This window comes from Echinops telfairi, unplaced genomic scaffold (genome assembly GCF_000313985.2).
Source record: "Echinops telfairi isolate 266 unplaced genomic scaffold, ASM31398v2 ScPeMD7_5167;HRSCAF=5991, whole genome shotgun sequence".
Lineage (NCBI taxonomy): Eukaryota > Metazoa > Chordata > Mammalia > Afrosoricida > Tenrecidae > Echinops > Echinops telfairi.
In genome coordinates this window covers 3872303-3897323 of record NW_022109066.1, presented here as the reverse complement: position 1 = coordinate 3897323, position 25021 = coordinate 3872303, and the positions used below count along the sequence as shown (strand labels likewise).

Genomic DNA, 25021 nt, shown 5'->3' with positions numbered 1-25021 from the left:
GGGGGGCGGGGGGACTTCTGGTGACTGGATTCCCCACACTGCTGCATGAGAAGGAGCTCCCAGCACACTCTGGGATGGCGCTTCTCTCATTGGTCGCTGGCTGCTCCACGTAAACAACTGTCAGGTGGAATGCCATGAGAGCTAGACGTGCTCGAGAACTTGATTTAACTAATGTGGACCATGACTGGCCGCAAGAGTCGTGTCACAGAGCATTTCCCGGCTTGAACTCCTGGAGGCCAATGGGAAGCTCGGCAGCAGCTTCCTGTGGTGGGTCAGGGGGCAGGCCATATAAGCTGTCCATGTAGACAGCTGTTGTTTCAAGTGGGGCATTCTGGGACCTTTGACCATGGGCGCCACATGCCAGTCAGCGTGGAGGGAGGGGGCAGTAAAATGAAAGAAGAATTCTGGTTTCGCTCGGCTGGTGGGGACAGCCCAACATACCTGTCTTGCCCCAGTACCTCATGTTAAAGTGGTTGGCGAGGAAACTAGAGTGCAGGATGCTTCAGCAGGAACTCATGCCGTGTCCTGACCTCCCCTGTGACCTCCAGGCTCGGTTTTCCGGGACGAGTTTGACCTGGCCATTCTCCAGCTGCAGGAGAACAACCGCCTGGAGATCCTGAAGCGCAAATGGTGGGAAGGGGGGAAGTGCCCCAAAGAGGAAGATCACAGAGCCAAAGGTAAGCATGGCCTACGCCTTCCCCTCCTGCCCGGGCAGGCCCGAAGCTGCTGTTTCTCGTGCACAGAATTCCGGATGATGGCTTCCGGAGCACACGGAGCGCTCACCTCAGAAGGCCCCTGGGACAAGTTGGGGCTGGCTGTGGGTCAGTCTGGACTATGGTCTTGCTTATTTTGTAGACACCCAGTGCCCACTCATCTCACCAGTCTTAAAGGCTCTGCCTCCATGAGGTTCCCTGGCTCCAGCCGCCTCTCAGTCCCGCATCTGCCTTGCCCTTGTGCCCATCATCTTGCCCCTGTACGATGGACCGCACTAGCCTGGTGTCCTTCTGCACTTATCTTCCCCAGGGCCAGAGTGATGCTTTTTAAGCATGTCAGTCATTTTACCGCATTCCCTCCCACAAAACGCTAATGGTTTCCCATCTCATTCAGCCAAAAGGAAAAGCTAAACTTTCCTTGGCCCCAAGGCCCCATGTGACTTGCACAAGATCCATTTTCCTCCTCATCGACAACTCCACCCAAAGTTCCTGGCCTGCTGTCATCTCCTGGTCTTTGCACTTGGTGTTCCTTCTGCCTGGGAAGCCCAACTCCAAGACCTCCTCTGGGCTGACCCTCATCGGAACCTCCCTCATCATCTATTAACATCCCTTCAGCTCCACATCCCTGCCCCTCCTGATCCCTGCTTGACTGGCCTTCACAGCCCTCACTCTCTGCCATTGTATCGGTGCACTATTGACGTGCCCACCCCTCTGCGAGATCGTAAGTGTCCTGGGGCAGGGGTGTGGCCCTCCTCACGGGCCTCAGGACCTGCCATGGGGCTATTTTATTGGATGCACCAAGGCGAGACTGTTAAGTTACATTGAATACGAGAGTCACTGACTGACAGGTGCACTTGGGGCATCCTGCAGGCCTCTCACACAGGAGCGCCCATGCAGGTCAGCCTGGGACAGTTTCAAGTTGACCTTGGTTGGAGGTCAGTTCATGGCTATGAGCTATTTTGGAGCCCTCTTCATGTTCAGAGAGCCTTGATTTGAACAATAAATCAGTCACCCTAGCCATCCACTAGAGCCTTGCTAAAATGTGCAGCAAATTTACCTATACATGGTCTCCCCTGGGGAGGTAGCTGAGGAGTAAAATGAATACTATCATGTGCTTCACTCTTGGCTCAGCAGGAATGATCATCACTGGTGGGACAGTCAATGAGGAAATGGGCATCCTGCATGTCTACTGGGGAGGGGGCGTGTCTACCCCTAGCCATTTCCATGTCAAAAGGGCAGCTGTGGTAGAATGGGCTTCCTTCCCTCTAGAAAGACAGTGAGGCTACAGCCTTCCCGGCTCTCCACTCCCCAAAGGCCCAGATCGGCTGGGAGGTCAGTGGCTGTCAGTGGGCATGGAGCGTGGGAGACTTCCTCCCTTGACTCCCAGCTCACCTGAGTACTAGTGCTGGGGGCTTCACTCACTGCCATGGAGTCCATACTGATTCATGGGGACTCCCTCAGACAAGGTAGAACGGTGAGTTTCTACTCCCATGAGTTTCCGAGACGCTAACTGTTTGTGGGAGTAGAAAGTGCCCGACTTTCTCCCAAGGAGTTGCTGGTGGTTTCAAACTGCTGACCTTGCAGATCGCAGCCCAACGTGTAACCACTGTGTCCCCAGGGCTCCATGTTATTAGCATGCTGATTACCTGTGGACAGTGGCAAGCACACCAGCGTTTTGATGACAGTAGAAAGTAACCTAGCACCAAATGGGACCAGTGTAACCTGCCAATGGCACCGGCGCTGGGCTGCTCTCAGGACTTCAGGGGCGTCTGATTCTGTTATCTGTCTGCAGGGGAATCATCTTCCCTGTCAGCCATTTGATCCTCAGGGATGTGTTGACTAACAGTGGGAAGCCCGAACACACTGGGTTGTATCCCAGGGAATGACAGAGAATGCACTGTGCAGGCTTTCACCTGGGAATTGTCACATGACCGCTACAATCAAAGCCAACCCATTTGAAGTGATTAGCAAATATCTAGATGCCAGCCAATCTACAATGTGTGAAATGTGGCGGAGTCACACTGTTTGTTCAGAGAGGGAAAAAAGATGGGCGGGGGGTGGAGGGTGGGCACAGGGAAAATCATCAGGAGACCCCATGGACTGGATACCACAAATCGGATATTCAAGCTACTCAGGGCCCGTGACGGCACCCCAGGGAAACGGGCGCCCTGCGGGAAACTGTGGAGGTTCCAGGCAGGACAATAGGACTGCCCACTTTCCCCATTTGATCCCTGTCCTCATGAGACTCACTATTGAGTTTGATCCATCTCTCCTGTTCTCGCTTTCATCTCCAACCTCTGAAACAAACCCCAAGACCCTCTCCTTTGTTCACGTGTGCAGACAGCGGTGTGTATTCATGACTTCTGCTCATCACAAAGGGGAGACAGACGGAGGGGAGACAGACGGAGGGGAGCAAAGCTGGCAAGCACGGGAAAGTGTTGGAGAATCCAACACCTCACAGTTTTTATACTCAGGGACTCAAGCGAGTATCGTTGCCCCTTTTCGATGTCGCCCTAAAGCCAGTGGACTGGCGTTTCTCTTGAAAAGATGGGGCTTGTTGAATTGACAGCAGCCTGCACCCTTGTGACGGCTCTCTTCCCTCAAGCAGTGGGCACAGGGCCGGGCTCCTGAGCATTGGCTCCAGTGGACTCCATGACACACATGGCCTGCTCATGTGGTTCGGAGCCTTCGGGTGGACTCCAACCCAGAGCGACCCTGTGGGCCACAGCAGGAAACACGGCCTGGTTCTGAGCCCTGCTCACAGTTGCTGCTGCAGCCACCAGGTCGGGTCATCTCATCCCCGGTCGTCCTTTTGTGCTGACCTCCCACTTCACTCAGCAAGATATCGTTTCCCAGGGACTGGTTTCCCCTGATCACACACACGTACTCAAGACACCTGGCCTCACTTCCACAGACGATGCTGGCTGGGCTGCCTCCGAGAGAGATTTGCTTGTCTGACAGTCCATGGTGCTTTCTCTGTTCCTGGCCAGCACCATCATCCAAAGGCACCGTTCCCCCCAGTCTTCCTTAGTCACCGTCCAGCTCCCACGTGCATGTGAGGCGATTGAAAGGACCATGGCTTGGGTCAGGGGAGCCCCGGCCCCAGTCCTGGACAGGAAACCTCTGACTCTCACTTCCCGTCTCTGGGAAACACAGGTGATAAATAGAGGCCAACGCCAGCATGAGGACTGACTGAGACAAATCACGGAAAGCCCTCAGCAAGATGCCAAGCACAAAGTAAATGCGGACAGGCTTCATTTTGAAATCTGCGCCGAAAGAGAAATGAAGGCACAACCAGAAGTCTGAAGAGTGTCCGCAAGTCACAGTGCCCGCGAGTCACAGTGCCCACGAGTCACAGTGCCCGCAGGTCACAGTGCCTGTGAGTCACAGTGCCCGCGAGTCACAATGCCCGCAGTCACAGTGCCTGTGAGTCACAGTGCCCGCGAGTCACAGTGCCCGCAGGTCACAGTGCCCGCAGTCACAGTGCCCGCGAGTCACAGTGCAACCCTCATCCTGGGCACCTGACGGCTGGGTTGCCTTCAGAACATACGATGACGCCGATTGTGTTTCTGCTGCCATCAGTGCCCAATAAACCAGGAACAGCTTAAGGACAAGAACCGTCTTATTCATTTCTGTGCCTCAGTATCCAGCATATCACCTCGCATCAGTATTTGATGAAAGGATAAATGAAAAAAAAATCATAAATGAAAGAATGAGGAAATATCGTAAGGATCTCCAGACTGGGCACCACTTCCTTTCTCATCCAAGATCTGTTTCCTCCCCAACAGGAACTATGATCTCCAAGGATGGCATGTAAAGTATTCGTGATGACCAACAAGCATCACTATCAACCACTGTTGACCAAAGCAGGTGCAAGGATTTGAGATCATGGGGACACGATCCTGCTCTCAGGAGATTCGGAACCCAGAGAGAGGCGCCCTCGTAGCCGTAGCGGTGGGTTGTAGGGCTGCTTTCACGGAGCTGTAAGGAAAGCCTGTGAAGCCCAGAGGAGCAAGTGGAGAGTCTGACGGACGGCCAAGGAGAACTTTACAGAGACATTTGGCCTGGGCCTGGAAGTGTGCATTAAGTGCCCTTGCTTTAGGAATGTGTGGAGTCCCGTTGGTCACAATCAGAAATTGGTGTGAGCATGTAGGATGAGAAGGGAGTTAAGAGACCCTTGAGAGATCTGAACCTCAGACCAGTCTGCATCAGACTCTCCCAGGGAACGAACTAATCACAGGAGATCACACGAATGTATGTTCTTGGGGATCTATGCATAGAGACTCAAGCAGCCCACCACACTTGAAGCCTAAAAGCCCATTGCCTGAAAACCTTTTGTTCTGCCCTAAAGCAGAGCAGTATTGCCCAGCCTCCCAGTCTGCAAACCAGATCAAAGAAGGGCTGTCTCCAGGGCGGGGGAGCTTCTGGACAAGGACTGCTTTGGAGTGTGCTCGTTGCTGGTGGAGGCGACCACCTAGAGGTCAGCCCAGACTCCTGGTGCCCCCGAGCACAAGAGGATCAGACCATTGTGTTCCACAGGATTTTTCTCTGACTGAGGCACCCCAGGAACCTGAGGAATATCAGAGAAGCCACTGCCAGACAGGTGGTGGCTGGTGTTCGAACCCAGATAGCCGACGTGGAAGATGAGAATTCAAGTAAGTTACGGGGAGCCCCTCGTGGGAGAACGACGAGGCTTGCTACTCCCGTAAGGAGTTACCATCTCGGAACCCACAGGGCCGTTCTACTTTGTCTTGTGGGGTCGCTTTGAGTCTGAATTAACTCGATTGCAGTGAGTTTGCCTCCAGCACTGCCCCCTACTGGAATGCAGTGGGGCGAGAAGGTGCTTCGAAGACTGGAGTTTCCAAGAGGGAAAGACATTTTTCACTGTTTCTAGAGTTTGGCAAGCTTCAGAAATACGTGCCAGGCCTCAACGGTAGAATGCGGGGCAGCAGAGATGGTAGGGGCAGGCTCGAGTTTCCCGGGCCCCAGACAGGAATCGTGGCAGTGCAGAGGGAATCCAGCATAAGACCAGGCATCTGGTCCCTCACCCCAAGTCAGAGCCTGGAACTGGCCTCCTTCCCCAAGCCCAGAACCGTGCATCTTGGGGGGAGTGGAGAAGAAGCCCTTGAAATTGACTGTGCTACATCTGAAATGACTGAGACGTTTCTCTGCTTTTGGCAACCGGGTGGCAGTGGGAGTTGGAGGCAGAGAATTAGGTTCATTTGTAGGAAAAGAAAGTTAATCACTTTGGCAGAGTTATTAAATTTTCAAATTCTTCCACACCCTGCAGAGTTTCAGGAAGACTGATCAGACAGCAGCAGAGTTTAAGGGTAGATAGAGAGGGAGACAAGCCAGAAGCCCAGGCTCCCAGGAAAGATGGACGGGGCAGGGTGAGCAGGGCGTGTCTTGTCACGTTGGGGCCCAGTGTCCCCCACACAGAGAAAGGGGGAAACAGACAGTGGGTGTCAATGTGCAGAGGTCCTGAACCCTGCAGAAGGGGATGAGTCGGGGATAGTCTCCGTGAGCAGGAAGACCCGAGAGAGGATGTCTGGGAGATGCGTTGCAAGTCACCATGAGAGCCAGGGACTCCAGCCAGGGCAGCTACTGCCAGTGTGATGCGGTGGGTCCATTTGTGCCTGGGCGGGAGCCCAAACCAGCATTACTCCGAGAGGCCAAGGGCTTCCTGGCCACAGGAGACTCCCCTTGGCATCCTGAAAGCCAACCAAGAATCACTGGTGCGCGTGCGTGCGTGCGTGCGTGTGTGTGTGTGTGTGTGTGTGTGTGTGTTTGTGTTTGTGTGTGTGTGTCTCTCTCTCGCTAGACTTAGGCAGAGCACTGCTCACAAGGGATCTTCCAGGCGGTGGGAGAATAACCACAGGAACAGCATGGTCCTGAAAGATCTTTTCTCCTAAATCTTTACATGGTCACCCAGAATTGAACCATAGAAGCGTACTTTTCCCCCACCTTTGTCTCAGATCACTGGGCCTCTGAGTCAACTCAATGGCAGTGGGCAGAGGGACTCCTATTTTCTTTCCGTGGCAGCTCCTGTGTGACTTTGTTTGTTAGGATTCAAATCCATGACCTTTCACAGGCACCTAAAGACATGAGGAGACTACAGGACAGACAGAAAAGGGTGAGGGTGGGGGGCAAAGGAGGGGTGTATCCCCCCCGCCCCCCCAGAGACCTCTGAAACAGAGACCAGCTGGAGGCACTTTGGTTTTCATTAGAATGTAGACAATGCACCGTGCCTGACACAACCCTGTTCTGCTTTGTTATCCTGTTTAGATGTGAGACGTTTCAGGAAAGGGTCTGGTATTAACACCACCACCACCACCACCCTGCTAATCCAATATTGCAGCCTCATGCCAGTGCCAAATTCCAGAGAAGCGATCTAACATGGGGCAGTGCTGCCAAACGCCCACCCGTCACATCTGCCTCCCCAGTTTCCCTGCCTGCTTGTAGCTCAGTGACCATCCACCTTCTAAAGCAGCTAAGAAAGTAATTAAAATAAAACACCACCCAGTGGCAGATTGTGTGGAAGACTAGACATTTTCAAAAAGCTGTCGGCTTTATTCCAAGCTGCCTCCATTCTTTTGCCTTCTCTTTGCAAAAACACTTGCTTTATGCGTTGGTTTGGGTTGTTGTTTTTTTTGCTGTTGGTTTGGTTTGGCTTGGGTGTTTTGTTTTGTTTTGTTTTGTTTTCCTCAACTACCAAAAGGACTATCACTAGTCACTCACAGATGCCAGCGCCCAATTCAAGAGGACTAGATTACAAAGCTCCAAAGACGCAAAAGCTGGACAAAAAGGTGGTCGGTGAATTCCAAGGAAATTAAATACCTTTATCTTGAAAACCACGGCCTTCAAAGGAGCCTAAATACACCCCCAGGCTGTGAACATCAGGGTCCCCTTTCAAGAATGGAAAGAGGCCGTGGCACCAACTCACAGAATCCTTAGAGAGCAGGAAGTTTTCTGTCTGGGAATGAAAGTGTGAGACATCGTAGCAGGAGTGGGGGCGTATGAGGAGAGGAGGGGGATTCTGGGGAAGTTCTTTTCCTCTCTTTTTCTTCTCAGGGGGCCCAGCCTGGGGATCCTGGGTCTCTGGTTTCTCTCAGTGAGCCAAGCCTGGGAACCTGAATGTGGGAGCTTAGATAGGGTCTCCTGGAGATTCATGGAGAAGCTCACAGAGGAAGCCTTTCCCCAGTCACATCAGATGCGTTGGTGGGAGATGGAGAAGCTAGCGGGTGGGGGTGCAGACAGGAAGCATTGTGGAAATCAATGGGGGCCCAGTGAGTGCGGAACAAAGGAGGTCCTTGATCACAAAGGCGGCAGCACAACTTGGTCTGGAGGCTGCACCAAGATGAAGTCAATGAATCATCGATTCCAAGACGGGATGCCCTGCTTCAAAGGCGCGAAGGGTCTTTGGCTGCTAGCTTGTGCATGGGATCCTCTTGCCAGTTGATCTGGCCGCGCCCAGGAAGGCACGTGGCCCTCAGGCCCTCAGGATGGAGCTCGAGTTCTGTAGTGACAGGGCTGCACAGGCTAAGAACTCTGACACAGGCTTCTGATTAGACTCTAGCTACCAGCTAGCCATGCACCTCAGCGAATTACTTGACTGCTCCTTGGTTGGCATAGTAGCCTCGCAAGTAGATGCTGCCCTTAGTTGCTATGGAGTTGGTTCTGACTCATAGCAACCTCAGGAACAACAGAACAGAATGTGACTGGGCCCTGCTCCATCTTCACCGTCACTGCTCTCTGCCCCAGGCCATTGGTGGAGCCACTGTGTCCAGCCTAGGAGGCCCAGCCTCGGGGATGATATCCGTTCTGATCCAGAGCGTTGTCATTGATTGGTTGTCAGAAGCAGATCACCAGGCCTTTCTTCCTGGTCTGAGTCTGGAAACTCCACTGAGACCTGTCTAGCAAGTTTGAAATACCCAGGGCATAGCTTCCAACATTGTGGCAACACACCAAAGGATGGCAAAAGGAGGGCAGACGGGCGGCGGTCGTCACACAAAGCTTCCGCCTCAGAGCCAGGCTTTTCTCAGCTGTACCTCTGAGCTGTGAACATGTGGGCAACCTACTTAAGTTCTCTGACTTTTTGTTTCTTTCGCTACCGAACAGGGCCAGGGCAGCCTGCTTTGCAGGATTTTCTTTTTTTTTTTTTAATGAATGGCTTGAGCTCAATATTTGCTACATTGTCAGGTGCCCGTGCAGCTGTCCTTAGTGTTTTGACGCATTGCCCAGTGCATCTCCCTCCTGTTGGGTGGCTCGCTCCCTGGTTCCTGGGACTACTCTCTCCAGCACCTGTTGAGTCTCCTCGCTCGGTGGGTGCCCTGGTGACTGGTCAGTGCAGCTTTCACAGTCCTTCCGGTGCAAACGTGACGGGAAGGCCAGGCAGGCTAGCTCACACACGGGGACCTGCAATTGCCCCCTACCATGGATCAGTCTGTGGCAATGGGGCCTTTTCATACAGTGCCTGGGTGCAGGTGAACATAAAGGAGCCCTGGTGGCAGCCTAGGTCAGCGGTGGGCTGCTAACGGCATGGTTGATGCCCTCAACGCACCCGCCGGTCTGCAGGAGAAAGACGAGGCCGTCTCTTCTCTGAAGACTTGTGACCGCAGGAACCCCGCGGGGCAGCTCCACTCTGCCCAACGGGGTCAGTTCTGAGTCAGAACAGACTCAATGGCAGTGGTTTGGGGTCTCGTGGAGCATGGCTGGGAAATCAAATGTGTTTGAAAGCTATATTGGTAAAACAAAATAAGAAATCCATGTTCTTGTGTAAGGCTTCTAACCAGTGAACGATGCACAGAGATCAGCACCCAGCACAGGGCTTGGCTCCTGGACGCTCCTCCATACACTGTCGACTGAAATCAGAGAAGAGGCATGTGGTCGCTGGCTGGGATCGTGACAGTAAGCCGCCCTCTCTCAACACACATGCATTCTCTATATCTGCTTCAGCGACTCTTGGGGCCCCTGCTTCTTCACCTCACAGGATACAGCCTCCCCCCTCCCCCCCCCACCCCTCTGCTTTGTTCAAAAGAACTTCCTTCCCTGATGCATCTCAGTCACAAACTTCTAGTTGCCACCAGGAGATGGGAGTTCCTGGGTGGTGTGCACAGTTAATGTGCTCAGCTGCTAACCAGGAGTGCCTCAGAAGAAAGGCCTGGTGATCCATGTCTGAAAACCAAGCCATTGAAAGCTCTCAGGAGCACTTCCGATGCATATGGGTCGCCATGAGTCAGAACGCCCTCCATTGCAACTGGGGCTCCGTTGGTCTCGTTTGTGACCAGGCAATGTGGGAGGCGTTAGGTCTACATCAAAGAGGTGTCTGCACCCGCAAAATGATTGTTATCCAGTCGGAACTGAAGGAAGAGCAGGGGCGAGGAGATTCAGATCTCTACCCCTTCTGTAGCTCAAGGGACAAGCACACTGGTTCATTCGCGTCTGCGACCTCTCGTTTGGATTTGTGGGCCATCGTGCGGGGTGACACCAAAGTTGGGATGTAACCATCCTGGAGTTTGCAGGGGAGCTTTCTTCTATTTTGGCACAGGCAACACTATTAAGGGGCATCATGCAGACTGAGAGGAACAAGAGGCAGGAGAAAACCCGGTCCCAACAGCCATCTGTCTCGATGGCTCCTGCGTGGTCCCATCTGCAGGCAGCAGAAAGAGCAGGTTAGGTAGCTTCCCAGGACCTCAGGCAGGTGCTTCTGTGCCTGTGAGAGCCTACAGGGCTTTCCAGTCAGGCTGGAGGGAGCCGCCCTCAAAGGCTGCTTCCGGAGAATGGCTGTGTGTGTGTGTGTTGGGGGGGAAGCATTTGACATCTAGGAGAATGACTGATGACAGTGTGAAGTCGAACTGCTGCACTCCCCCAACACTCAGGTCCCACTTCCCGCTCCATCTGTTTCTCAGCCCTGACTCTGCCAGCAATCTATTCTTGCTCCCACTTTCCAGTAAGTTCCTCAAGGCAGGGATGGTATACCAGCCTGGCTCCTCTGGGGAGGAGGCCCCCTCTGCTAGGAATCTCAGCACCGGAGCCAACCCCCCTCCCCACCACCCCCCTCCCCCGCCCCAGAAGCATGCTGGCCCTGAAACAGGAGACGCTGGGAAAGAAAGACTTGCAGTGACTCACGGTTCCTAGTGGGACCCAGGGAAACCTTCCCCGCTTGGATCAGAATGATCCCACCAGAAACCAAGGCCACTAGGGAGCAGTTTGTCTCAGCCCTGTGGGGTCACTGTGAGTTGGAATTGATTCCGTGACAGGGCTTTGGTTTCTGGTTTATTATGGGCAACTGGTACCACAATCGTGGGGACTTCACAATCTAGTGGGAAAAACTGATGCACAAACTTCAACTGATGTATTATTTTATGTAGTAGTCACACAATGGATTGGTGGAGCACAAACAGAGGTGCAAGTAACAGAGTCAGATAAGACCAGAGAAGGCAGCTCAGAGCTAAGTCTTAAAAGAAAAGTTGGAGTTAGGCAGATGTGGGCTGGGGACCGGGGTAGGTTCCCAAAAGAGGTGGTAATATGAGTCAAGGGACAGAAGATGGAGCATCAGCGATGTGGAAAGGGAGCTGTAAACAGTTCTGGGCTGCTGCGACTGTGTCACAGTTGGAGTGTCATTTCAGAAGGTCACCCAGGCACCTCTGTCGAGTGGGATCCAGAAGGACACAGACACAGCAGGGGGTCTTTAGAGGCTGCTGCACTGGTCTTAGCAAAGTGCTGGGGCTCTTGACCAGGGAAGGGGGTAGGAGGGACAGAGTGGAAGATAAGAACTGAAAACTATTTAGGACATCGGATAATCAGGACTTGGTAACTGCCAGTGCATGGGGAAGAGGCACAAATCCACATGCCAGAAAGTGAGGTCAGAATGGTGCACCTGGGGAAGCAAAGGAGATGGAGAAGACTGGAAGAGACCATGACTTTATAAATAAAAGAAAGAAACAAAGAAATCGGGCTGTTGACCTGGTCATATGTTAAAAGAGCTCTAGTAAGATAAGCCCTGGGAATTCTCCAGTAGGTTAGAAACAAAATGTTCACCAGTGACCGGTGAGGGCAGTGGGAAAAGACCAAATTGCATGGGAAGAGTTATGAATAGGAAGGGCAGTCAGAGGTCTGAACAGAAAGGACAGTAAATCCAGAACTGAATTCGTTTCTCCTTCCAATATCATAGAGTAGCTGGGTCTGGAATGTTTTCAAGGGTTCAGAGTTACATTTCACAACTGGGTGTGGGGAGAGGGAAGAGAGACTGGCTTTCAAATACAAAAAGGAAATTGTAAAATTAAATTAAGACATGTTTAATTAAATATCTTCAGAATGTAACATTGTCTCAACTTCATTAATTTTTTAATTTAATATTCATAAAAACCTCATTACATTTAGAGACAGGTTTTTCATTAGATTTTTCCCATTTCAAAAACATTGCCCTGTCTGCACAATGATTGCTGAGAAATAACAGCCAATAGTAAATGAAGGGCTCCTTGTTACTCAGTAATATCACAAGCAAAACGCTTTTAAAGCATTTAACATAAGCTGTGGATGCATTTTCTGTGAGATGGGACCTTACCGTGAAAGCTCTGAGAGACTTCAGGATGTCTCAAAATAGTTTGGATATAGACAACTTAAAAAAAAAAAAAAACTTGGCCATGGAAGGCAGGAAAGAAAAAGGATGTTCACTAGACAAAGTTGAAAGAGGAGGGAGATTTTCTCTAAGAAGAGAGAAACTTGAGTGTGTGTATATGCTCAGAGAGCCCGTGGGAAGCTGCTAATCGCAAGACAGGGGAAGCAGCTGGAGTTCAGGTGGCAGAATTTGGATGGAATTGTGCCCAAAGGAACTATACCTGTGGTTATAATCCCATTTGGGAACGGGCTGTCTTTGCTGTGTTCGTGGGATAGGATTAGTGTAGTGTGTCTTGGATCAACCCCTTGGGAGATAGAACAGATTAAACAAGCAAGTGAAAGCAGCAGAGAGAGACTGGGGATGAGAGAGACTACGCCCCATGACGCCTGACCAGGAACAAAAACTCAAAGAGAAAAGGGCCTTCCTTGAAAGTTAACAAAGAGAGAAAACTTTTCCTAGTTTTCCTCAAGCTGACAGCTTGAATTCAGTATACCAGGCACATAAACATTGAGGAAAATAACTTTGCTTGTTTAGGCCATCCATTTGTGGTCTTACTGCTATAGGAACCGTAAATGACTAAGGCAGAATTTGGTACCTGGAGTGGGGGGGCTGCTCCAGTGGTACTTAGAATGAGGCTGCGGCTTTGGAATTGGTAATGAGTGAAGGCTGGAAGGATTTTCAGGTGCCTAACAGTAAAAACTTTAATTGCCTTGAAGAGAAGGTTGGTAGAATTATGGACACCAAAGGCAATTCCAGGGAAGGTTCAGAGGAAGTAAGGAGAACTAGAGAGTATCATCTTAAAGAATACATATGGTGCCCACAACAAAAAATTGCTAGAAATATGGATGTTAATGTGTTTCTGGTGAGGTTTTAAAAGGAAATGAACATGTGATTGGACAACTGAGGAAACAACCACTACTGTCAAGTTGAGTCTGACTCGCAGTGATATCATAGGACAAAGTAGAACCGCTCCATAGAGTTTTCCGAGACACTAGCTCTGTAAGGGAGCACACAGTCTCACCTTTTCCCCTTGGAGTATGGTTTGAATCACTGGCCTTGCAGTTAACAGCCCAAAGGCTAACACGTTATGTTACCATGGATCCTTGATGAAGGAAAGGCAATGTTTTGCATGCAGTGGCAAAGCACTTGTCTGAATTATGTTCAGCTGTTTGGTGGATGGTAGAAATTGTAAGTGATGTACTTGGAGATTTCTAAACAACAGCGTAAAGGGGCTACGTGGTTTCCCTTGCTGCTTGGAGTAAAATGCTGGTGGAAAGAACTGGACTTAAAAATTCATCTGTACAAAATTTTAAAAGAACTTGAAGATTCGAACATTCTGTAGTACCAACTAAGGGCATGTAGAGAATGTTCACCAAGGATGTGGCTACAGAATCTTTGTTGAAGAGATGAAGCTGTGGCCGTTGGAGCGAACCACCCCCGAATACCCATCGCCTCAGAACGAAAGGGTCCGTGGCAGGGTGAAAGGAAAGAAAACCCCTGCCGCCTGGAATTCTGCAGGCAGGAAACAGGCCAAAGGAGCTGCATCTGTCGTCTTCTAAAGGTAGATAAAGGAAAGGAAAGGAAGGAAATATTGTTGGAGCATTGGGAGCTCACCAGAACTGTTGAAAGGGGGGACCGCTGCCTCACGGGTTTCAAGGAGCCGGGTAGTCACCAGCATGGCTCTGGAGTGGGGCGTGCTGGGGACAGAGCATGGCTCCCATGCCCAAGGAACAGCTGAAAGACCTGCTGGAGCTGAGGGGGCGGGGCCATCATTCAGATGGATGTGGGGACTGCTCCAAGTTCAGGGACCTTTCCGTCCCAGGAGGCCTGCAAGGTGGAGCTAGAGCCCCGGTTTGAGGCAGCTCCTCATAGAATTCAGATGGCATCACCAACACTCAGAGTCTAGATCCTTTGCCCAAATGTATCAGAAAACAGGATTATTTTCCATCGTTCTGATAGGTTCGGGACTTGCTTGGTGCCAGTAATCCTTCTTTTCCTGCAATTTCTCCCGTTTTTAGTGGAAATGTATACCTTGTGTCTATATCACCATTGGAAACAGATAACCTATAGTCAAGATCGCATAGGTTTACAGATGAAGAAGAATTTTGCTTCAAGATGCAATACGCCTAAAAATCATCTAGATGATTCAGAAAATGAGATGTGGGACTTGGAATGGAGTTCAGGCTTCGGAGATAATAGGATAGAGTTTTGTATAGGGGAAGGACAGGGATTTGAGGAGTACAAAGGGTAGATTGTTAGGGATTGAATTATGCCCCCCCTCCCCCAATACATATTATGGAGTCTAACCTCTCTGCCCACAATTGTAATCCCATTTGGGAACGAGCTGTCTTCGTTATATTCATGAGGTAAGGTTAGTATAGGGTGTTTCGTAAACCAGTCTCCTGGGAGATATAAAAGAGTATACAAGCAATTGGAGGCGGCAGAGAAAGATTGAGGAAGAGCGTTGCCAAGCCCCATAAAAATCCCCCAGGAGCAGAGGTTCCAAGACCCAGGGACCTTCCTTCAGAGAGACAGACAGAGTGAACCTGCCCTTAGGCCGGCCCCCTGAATTCAGACTAATAGCCTCCTGAACCGTAAGAAAAGAAATGTCTGTTGAAGCCATTCACTGTGTGCTATTTCTGTTAGAGCAACACTGAATAACTAAGACCAAGAGGAATACCTCTTCATAGAAGCAATAAGAGCAGGTAGCTAAGATCCTTCTAGAGCAGTGGTTCTCAACCTTCCTAATGTCGCAACCCTTTATACAGTCCCTCATGTGGTGGTGACCCCCCAAGCATAAAATTATTTTTGTTGCTACTTCATCACTGCAGTTTTGCTACTGTTATGAATTGGGAGACCCCTGTGAAAGGGTCATTCGACCCCCAAAGGGGTCATGACCCACAGGTTGAGAACCGCCAGAGAAAGGAGGATCCTAGTCCTTTCTTCCACGTCAGGCAGAACTATTCCAAAGTGATGGTGGAATCCGGTAGAATCTTCATTCTTTGGGGAGTCCTTTTCCCTATGCAGGTATCTGTCGCTGGTGATCTCCCTCCAACCTCTCTCCACAGACACACGCCCATCCTGGTACCTTCGTCCTTCTCACCCCTGACCTGAACTGGAGCAACAGCCTCACAGCCCCCTAGGCCTTGATGCATCCTCTCCCGTGTCCCCTTGGTGGCCATTTCCTTCTGGCTTCCTTAATTCCCAGCCCCCTCCATTCATGTGGAATATGATGCCCCATATTCCCATGATCAAAACATTCTCCTTAAGTGGCTTAAGTGTAGAGGACCCGGTGTTCAAATGAACCCCAGTCACCTTCCTCCTGGAAGGTAAAAATCTACTCCAAATTCTGTCTTCATTTCCTTAGATTGGATATTTTAATGATCCACTGTTTTTGACTATTCAATATAGAGGATCTTACATTCACATGGGTAATCAGGAGTTGATGATATGAGCCTGTGAAGTCCAAGGATTATAAGTAGCAAAATTCAAATCCAGGGGAGGAATGTCATTGGACCTTATACTCGGTTTGCAGAAGGCTCTGGATGACAGTGTAAACCCAAAATCTACTTGCAGAGTTCCCACATCGATTAAGACTCCAGTGAATCTCCCACTGACCACAGTGCAGGGATGTGAATAGCCGTGCTATCAGACAGAGAGCATTGTACAAAACAATACACCACAACTATTGGTGGTTTTGTCATAAGAAACTCAGGCATCCAAAATGGCCAGGCTGAGCCGTGTTGTGTTCCCAGCTCCCCAGGGGGCAGAAAGTAGGTAGTGTCCGATTCCTGCTCCCTCCTGAGCTGTCTGACCCATCTTGTAAGCACTGTGGGAGGTTTTCTCTGACACTGACAAAGCTAGAACATAAGCTAGACATTCCCCAAGGTGCTGTCTGATGCGTTTGTGCCCCCTGTTCAATCTGGGTCTCATGAGTTTGTGGACTGCCCCTAAAGTTGGCGATGCTTTGGCTTTACATTCAGATGCCTCAGATACAAAACAACCAGGGCATTCGACTCACCCCTACTGAGTATAGACTGTATGTCAAATGCTGTGGGAGGATCCTGCCAGACTCCAAGTATTCACCGTCCCTCTGTATAGTTCTTTCCCAAAACACCAATGTGCAAACTAATTTCAGACCGAGCTGGAGAAGAATAAACGTGAGTGAAGTTTGCTGAAGCATGCAGATTGCAGGGTCCCGTCTCCAGAGACATCCACTCAAGAGGCCCGGGGGTGGGAACTGAGAACCTGCATTTCCCAGGTGGTTCTAGTGGTCCCGTCTCCAGAGACATCCACTCAAGAGGCCCGGGGGTGGGAACTGAGAACCTGCATTTCCCAGGTGGTTCTAGTGGTCCCGTCTCCAGAGACATCCACTCAAGAGGCCCGGGGGTGGGAACTGAGAACCTGCATTTCCCAGGTGGTTCTAGTGGCAGCCAGGCCTGGAGGAATACCAAGTTACATTTTCTAAAGAAGTGTCTTAATATCTTGGTAATACAAAGGGGTCAACACACTTTTTCCTACCTGTGGTTTGATCAGTGGAGTCCAGGTGGTGTAGTGATTATACATTGGGCTGCTAATCACAGGGCCAGCAGTTCGAAACCACCAGCCTATGCTTGGGAAAATGACAAGCGCGGTTGTCTAGTCCAGTAAAGAGTTCAGGTCTTAACGAGGAGGCGGTCAAGGAGAAAGAACATGTTTTGAAACTGATGATTTGAAGATGTTTGGCCGCTGATTGAACACTGCTCCTGGAGGTGACTGAACGGTGCCAGGTTATGCTATCTGTAAGAGCTTCCAATAAAATGTTTTCTTTAAAAAAGAGTTAAAGTCTTGGAACCGCACAGGGGGCAGTTCTACCCTGACCTATAAGGTTGACATGAGACGGCATCGAATTGATGACAATGACCATGGTTTGGGAAGGTTTTGTCGAGGAGCTCTGCTGGTACAGTGGGTTAAGCATTGGGCAACAAAACGAAAAGGCTGGCAAACCCACGAGCCGCTCCCCACAAGGCCAATAGGCTGTCTGCCCCTGCAGTCTCAGGACGCCCGGGGGCAGCTGCATTCTGTGCCATAGAGTCAATGTGAGTCGATGTGAATCCCCCCAACAGCAGTCAGTTTAGTCTTCAGTTTATGGTATGGTCAAAATAGTTGCTTTACATGAAACAAATACAATACTAGGAGAATTGACTAATATTGCCAGAATGTATAGGAATTGGGGTGTCAGGTCTCTCTCTACAGGCTAAATAAAAGTTAGCCTGAACCTTATTCTTAAGAATAAGGAGCCTCAAAATCTACCTCCAAGCCCCTATTCTACCTTTATCCATTTGCAACTCAGTCCTGCCTTCTATTCTTACCCCAGCTATGTTTTGTTTTGTTTTTCCAAAAATACCTCATGTTCAGTACCCCATAATCCAAAATCTGTCCATAGGGCTCCAGACGAGAGGGCAATTGTTCAAGCGAATTTAACCTAATCTCTTCAAGATATGTGTGGAGAACAGGAAAAAATACCAGGTTCCTCATGGAAAAGATGCAAGACTCAAGTTCCAGTTATTTGCATGACTTTCAAGATTTTTGGTAGAAGGATTGTGGCATGTTTTCCTGTTATTGTATGCTATCTGTTGTTTTTATCGCTTTCTTACAGGCCTGGGAATGGAGAATATCGGCGGAATCTTTGTGGTTCTTATTTGTGGCTTAATCGTGGCTATTTTCATGGCTATGTTGGAGTTCTTGTGGACTCTCCGACACTCAGAAGCAACTGAGGTAAACTTCCCAAGGGGAACGGGTAGTAATGACAGATGGGCCCACGTTCCCCTGCTCTGACAGTCTTTCCAACGATGACGCGCATCCCCGGGAGCTCCCACAGAGCCAACAAGGGGGGAAAGAACTCCGGGCCTGGAGATTGACACATGGCTTCACCAAGCACTAATTATACAGCGGAAAAGGCACCTAACCTCTCTGGGCTCCATAGTCGTCTTTGAAATGGCTGAGCATAAATACGTATGTGAAAAAGCTTTTTGAGTAAAAACATGCTATATATAATAAGAATAGCACAGAAAACCAGGAAAAAGACCAGGTTACTAATGGAAAAGGTGATATAAATCCTTCCATTGTGAGGGTCTGGGCTTTTTGGGGGGTAGGGAGGGTTGCCTTTTAGGTAAAGGTACTTAGAGATATTCCAACTCACTTGAGCACATGGATTATGTGTCCTCATATATTTTGAAAAAGCCTGGGCAAATCAAAACTTCAGGGAGATTGGCGAGTCTGAGGAGTAAGAAGAATGCATCCTGCTCCTCTGTCCTCACCCAGGGAAGGGGCACATGTCAGTGCATCATTAGATTGATAAAGGTCATGAGCTTCTATCTCCATCTCTCAGCTCTGGATTCTCCTGAATCTTCCTCTCCTTCTTGCCCCTGGAGGAAAAGCGCATAACTGTGCAGCCAGTGGCCCTCTGAGAGCATGGCGTTCAGCCTCTCCGTCTACTCTGCTGTGCTGAGCCTCCTCCCCCATTTCCCCGAAGGGGCTTCCAGGCCACCATCCCCTGGCCAGGGCCTCTGATCCTTCACATGCAGAAGTTGGCTTTACCTCTCTTCTCCCCAAGAAATCTGCGGTGACCAGCCCCAAGTTAAAATCCTTACCTAAAACGATCCCCACAGCTGTACGCACTTCCCACACCCACACTCAGGTGAGCAGATGTTCTGATTCATCTCCCTGAGGAGTGGAGAGAAGGTGAGCTCAAGGACTACCCCCTTTCTCTCCCCGTGGTGTTTTCAGCCTTCTCTTGCCCTGAAATCCGTAAACGAGTTTTTCTCACAATTAAATATAACAGCAACATTATATGGGTTTTGCCCTATCCTACCCTCTTCCAAAACAGGGGCTCCTAGTGCCTCAGTATCCAGTCCTTCTTCTTCGTCTTCTTTTCACATTTCATTGAGGGCTCTTACAGCTCTTGTGACATGCATACATCAATAGTGTCAAGGACATTTGTACATATGTTGCCATCACTCTTGTCTAGGCATCGATTTGCTATCGGGTCTCCAGTTCTTCACCGCCCATTCAGTCCTCAATTCAGGGCAGTCTGAACGCACTTGAACGATGATTGCTAAGGGCTCTGACGCTCCCACTGGACAAAACCAAAGAGAGCCCATTCGGCCTGACTGGGCCTCAGTGTACCCTGTGAAGATGTGGACCATTCCCTCTGGAAGCTCTTCGGCCTCCCATGGCCCCTAACACCCTTGGTTCTCTCCTCCTTCTCTCTGTGACTTTGCTGCCTTTGTTTCTTCGTCCATTCCTTAAATGGACTTAGTTCAGTTGTCCCTGGCCTGTGAAACTTTCCCCAACAGCCTGGCCTTCTCTCCGAAAGCAGTCAAGTGCGTCAGGATGCTTCCTCCTTTCCACCGCCTTTGTAGTTGACACACAACGCACTCACACACTACCAATTGTTAGGATGAAGGGAAAAAGCTACTTCATCTATTTGTCTACGGTAGAACAAGAGACCCCCTGAGAGAGCTGAAAGAACATGAACCTGGATTTTCCCATCTCACCCCAGGAAAGGGTTCTTTCTAGCACACGTACGTTCGAATCCTGGATCCACTCTGTTAGCCAAGAAACAGTGGCAAGTTAGTGTCTCTAACCCACACAGAGGCATGGTGGGTTATGAGCCGGGCTGCTAACCCTGGTCAGCAGTTTGAAGCAATCAGCTGCTCCTCTGGAACAAGATGAGGCTTTCTACTCCCGTAAGGAGCTAGAGTCTCAGGAACCCACAGGGGCACGGTCCCACTCTGATAGGGTGCAGTTCTACTCTGTCCCGCCAGGTCGCACTATGAATCACAGCTGACTCCATGGCGGCGAGTTTGGTTTCTGGGGAAGCCTCCATTTCCACCCTGGGTGGTCTTACAATACCTGGAGTTCCGAGTACTGTTCTTCAGGGGAGTCAGTGAATGGAAGGCTTCTCAGAGCTGGCCAACAAATGGTGTCAGGGATGGTAGTGGAAAGAAGTGGTATCAGAAGGACATGAGTCGTGCAGGCTCATGATTTTTCACCCACAAGCCTCCAACCAAGAAAGCCCAGAAAGTCCCACATTTTTATAAATTATTGTAAATACCCTTGGAAGCAAAACTTGGTTTGAACTGATCCGAGGCGGTGGTTTATGGCTTTATTTTTCTCACCTCGTGGGAACGCACATGCCTGTTGTTACAGGAATATTAATGCGTTCCACTATTGGGTCTGACCCAGACCCTGTGGGCGTGATACATGATGGCTGCACTGCATTCCTTTCCTAAAACCCAACAAATTCCCAATTCTGAGCCACAACTGGGCCGGAGAGTTTCATATGAGGATACTGAATTGGCCATACCAACCAAGTCTTCCCCGTGACAGCTGTAATGAGAGGCCCTCGTGTCCAGCCCCAGCCAGCTGCTGCACTCAAGGCTGTAAGAACCTTGAACTTGAGAATGCCCATGCCTTTGTAAATACTTGAAAGACTGATGCAGGCGCTGTGGTGGTTGCGTGCAGGTGAGGGGTTATTTACCCAGTGATAACCTCCCAGGGCCAAGTTTTACTAAGATCAACAGTCAAAGGGTGAAAATTTCAGGGAGAGGATTTGTTGACCCGATAGGAAGAAGGATCTAGCAGCCAGAACTGGACACCTTCCTGAGCTGGCTGGCCTTGAAAGTGACCAGATTGACAGGGAGGATTATCAAACGCAGGGTGGGATTGACGAGATGGCCTGGAAGGCCTTCCAGATCCCACGGGACAATCTGTCCCCCAACAGACCCTCAGGGCACAGGCAGGGGCTGGTTCTAAGAGGCTGGACTGTGACCTCCTTATCTCCTCCAGGTGTCTGTCTGCCAAGAGATGGTGAGTGAGCTGCGCAGTATCATCCTGTGTCAGGACAGTACCCACCCCCGCCGACGGCGCTCGGGGGTGCCGCAGCCCCGACCCCCCATCACCGAGGAGCGCAGGCCCAGGGGCACAGCCACGCTCAGCAACGGCAAGCTGTGCGGGGCCGGGGAGCCGGACCCCATCGCCCAGAGACTGGCCCAGGAGGCGGCCCTGGTGGCCCGCGGCTGCACACACATCCGAGTCTGCCCGGAGTGCCGGCGGTTCCAGGGCCTGCGCGCGCGCCCCTCGCCTTCGCGCAGCGAGGAGAGCCTGGACTGGGAGAAGACCACCAATAGCAGCGAGCCGGAGTAGCCCCTCCCGCGGCAGTCTGGAGGCAGAAGAGGCCGGGCAGGCACCCGCTGTCCACCTGGAGCCCGGCCTTGTACAGTGTCATGACTTCTCTCGGGATTTGGGATACGGTAACTTTGCAAAAGAATCAAAGGGCCGATGCCCCGGCCTGAGACAGAGCCCAGGTCCAGAAGGGGGTCCACCAGAGACGTTGCAAGCACGTGGCCACCGGGACACTTGCTCCCAGGGCACAGGGAGCCCCACTTCTCTCGCTGGGCCTTTTCCCTCCCACCAAAATAACATCGGGTCTGGGGTAGGGTCGCTGCCCGACTAGCCCTGTCCAATCATGGGTGGGAGCTTCAGTGGAGTGTCCCCCGAGGATGGGGCCATTGTACCCCAACTCTAGTTCTTACAGGAAAAAAAAAATTAAACTCAACAGGGAAGGTTGGCTTTTTTTCTTCTGGTTTTGTATCTAGTTTTTCTTTTCCCTTCTCTTTCCTTCGCCTTTTCTTCTTTGCCTTCTTGGTTCTGACATTTGCTTTCTGGGTTGTGGTGTTGTTTGTGGGCAGGGGCAGGGGAGCGGGAAGTTAGGATTGGAAAACGGAAGTCTAAATCATTCCCGTTCCATTTCCTGAATTTTACACCACGGAATTGCCAATGGGGAGCCCTGGTGATGCAGGGGGCTGCCATCCACAGGGTCAGCAGTTGAAAACCCCCAGCCGCTCCAAGGGAGAGAGATGGGCCTTCTACTCCTGCAAAGCGTTCCAGGCTCTCAGAAACCCAGCGGACAGCTCTACACTGTCCTATCCGGCTGCTATGAGTCAGTATCCATTCGGTGGCAGTGAGAGTTGAGGAGTTAGTTACCAGTAATCCAATTTCAGGTGCTGAACTCTCCTTTCTGGGTGGTGGTTTGGGGGTGGGGGGTGTGTGTCTGTGTGTAGGGAGATGACCTTTGGGAAGAATAAGATGGAGAGTCTCAAAAGCCCATTAAAACTTTTTAAATGCCCAAAACAAAAAAATGATCTATAATCTACTCAAAGAGGCCTTGATTACCTGGACTTCAGGGGTTTCCTGCCCTTTCCGACTCGCTTTTACTGGGTTCGATGTGGGCCTTTGTGAATGTGGTCTGTGAAGAAGACAGAAGAGGGGAGGAGAGCAGAACGCACCAAGGACAAGACCCCGCGCCAGGTGGACTGGTGTTCAAAGACCCGGGGCCTGGGCGAGGCTGGCAAGTGCTGTTCAGAGAGGAGGAGGACCGGCCACCTCTTGGTATGGTGCACACTTTGTCATCTGCATCTCTCTTTAACCAGACTCAGTGACGACTGTCCTTGAAGCCAGAGCCCCCAGGATGGGGACATGTCTTGCTACTGGATTTGAGACCTAGGTGCAAGTGTGTGTGTTTGCACATGTATATGTGTCCATGTGCGTGTCTGGGTAAGCATGCCTGTGTATGTCATGGAAAGACCTTAAATCACCAAGAATTTGCCAGGTGCCTGGGCGAGAAGTGGAATCGGGTAGCCAATCACAGACCTAGGAATCAGGAACTCTTAACTTCAGGTAAAGCCTTTACCTTCGCTTCCATTCACAAGGTGGGAGGTACAGATGCTTCCCCGGCCGTGCTGTGGCCGCGGCTCAATGTTGGACTCGTGAGGAGTCTGGGAGCCCCTGAGCAGCGGTATCTGACAGGAAGGGGTTCAGCGTCCTCGCAGCTGCTCCACCACCTGGGAGTGTCGCGCAGGGAGTTTTCGTTTCTGATGGAAAACAAATCCTATGCAACTTCTGATGGTACCCTTAGAAAACTCACAAGGAGAGAAATAAACAGCCGCTGCTACCGTCTTCATCTCTACCTCCTCCACTACACCTTGAATTGAATTGCCCCGGAAGTATTTCTGTTCTGAGTGTACTAAAGTAAAGACAGCTTTGGAAGACGACGAGCTAAATTCCATGTGTTTGCCATGTGGGTGGGGCGCGTCTTCTCTGTGGCATGGCCGTGAGTTGAAGCTGCCATTCTGTGGTTCACCTGGCACCCTGACCATTTCCATAAAGGATCTCAGTGGCGCCCTAACTTGGTCTCGCTCCCCAATCCGAAAGCTTTCTCCTTTTTTGTCTCTTTACCCATCAGGCAGCAGGAGGCCCAGGACATTGGGCTTCATGTTAGCCTTGCCTCCAGCCTAGTGGAGAAATGTGGCCCAGAGGCCCACTGACTACATACCTCAGTGGTGCCATCTACTCTCCACCCACAGTCCCGATCCTTGCTTCTGAAACTGTGGTCCCTACGGTCAGATCACATTTGGGGTGGGAAGGGTTGTTTTTTAAAATGGGTTTTTATGGGCTGGATATCTTGATCAATAGCAAACTTTTTTTTAATGGATTAGTGAAACGAATGTCCCCATGAGTCATTTATAAAGTCGGTTCCCCTCACCGTGCGGAAGAAAGATAAGACTGACACACTTGACAGTTTCTATTAGCTGCTGGGACCGTCACTGCCGTGCCTCAATCCAGCTGGGGGCAGGGTTGGGGGGGTGGGGGGGTGGGCAGAATAATTTTTGCCTCGTTTCTTCACCTAGTTTTCTTCACCTTTGCTTTGTCGCCACTTTTTATCTGCTACTTGTTGGCTTGCTTTCCCATTCTGTATTTTCTATCTGACTCTGTATACTAGAGCCATTTCTTTCTTTCTCTTTCTTTCTTTCTGGTCTGTTTATCTTTCTTGGACTGGCATATTTACAATAAAACAGAAACAAACCCTGAAACGTTCGTGATGACTGAGAGCCGCTGTGGTCTGGAACACGTGGTTGCAGGTGCTCCCCAAAGGAAGTGGAAATACCACCGTCCTCTCTCCCCTCCACTCCTCTTCTCTCCCTTGCTCAGGCCCCGCCTCCCCACCTCCTGCTTTCCTCCCCCAGTCTTGGTTCAGATCCCAGAAAAGGCTGGGTGGCTCCTTCCCATTTTGAGCCCTGGGAGTCTGAGCCAGTCACACACCCCCACCCTACCCCCAAACCCCCTAAACGGAGACACATGTTAATGAAGTTCGTTAGGTTTTGTCTTCCTAAATGCACTTTCACAGAATAGTCATCTATTGATACCTGGGGTAACTCTAGTCAGATATCACTCCAGATTCCACCGGGAGCTGGAAGATTACATCAATTAAAATATAATACTTTGCTTTATTTCTTTTAATTGCTTTTCAGGGCCCCAACTGTCACAAGATCTGCACCTCAGAACCCAGGTGGGGTGTAAGCTGAGCATGTAGATGGCCAAAAAAAATCTTTTGGCTTCCTCTAATCCAAGGCTTATATGAGAATATTCATCCTGGACACTTGCCAACCGGCCCTCTTATTGGTTAAGTGAGACTGAAATATCATGATAACCAACCCACCTGAGGCCACTCTGAAAGTTTATTAGTTTTGGATTCCAAGGAGTTTCATTTGCTTCTAGAATCCAAGGGGGACTCCCCATGGTGTCAGAGTCCCACACAGGAGGCCCGAGGGGCTGGGGCATCTCAGACACGGCAGGTTGCTGGCTG

At 50.6% G+C, this 25021-nt stretch overlaps 1 protein-coding gene across 1 annotated transcript in view; it reads left to right on the top strand.

Moving 5' to 3' along the window:
• LOC101662846 (glutamate receptor ionotropic, kainate 4) overlaps window positions 1-21958 on the top strand; it is a 234021-nt gene extending 212063 nt beyond the window's left edge. Inside the window, exons 16-18 of the mRNA XM_004716267.2 lie at window positions 549-677; window positions 17972-18090; window positions 21166-21958. Coding sequence (XP_004716324.2) covers window positions 549-677; window positions 17972-18090; window positions 21166-21522 — 605 coding nt within the window. The 3' untranslated portion in view covers window positions 21523-21958. The remainder of the gene's footprint in view (window positions 1-548; window positions 678-17971; window positions 18091-21165) is intronic.
• The last annotated feature ends 3063 nt before the right edge of the window (window positions 21959-25021 follow it).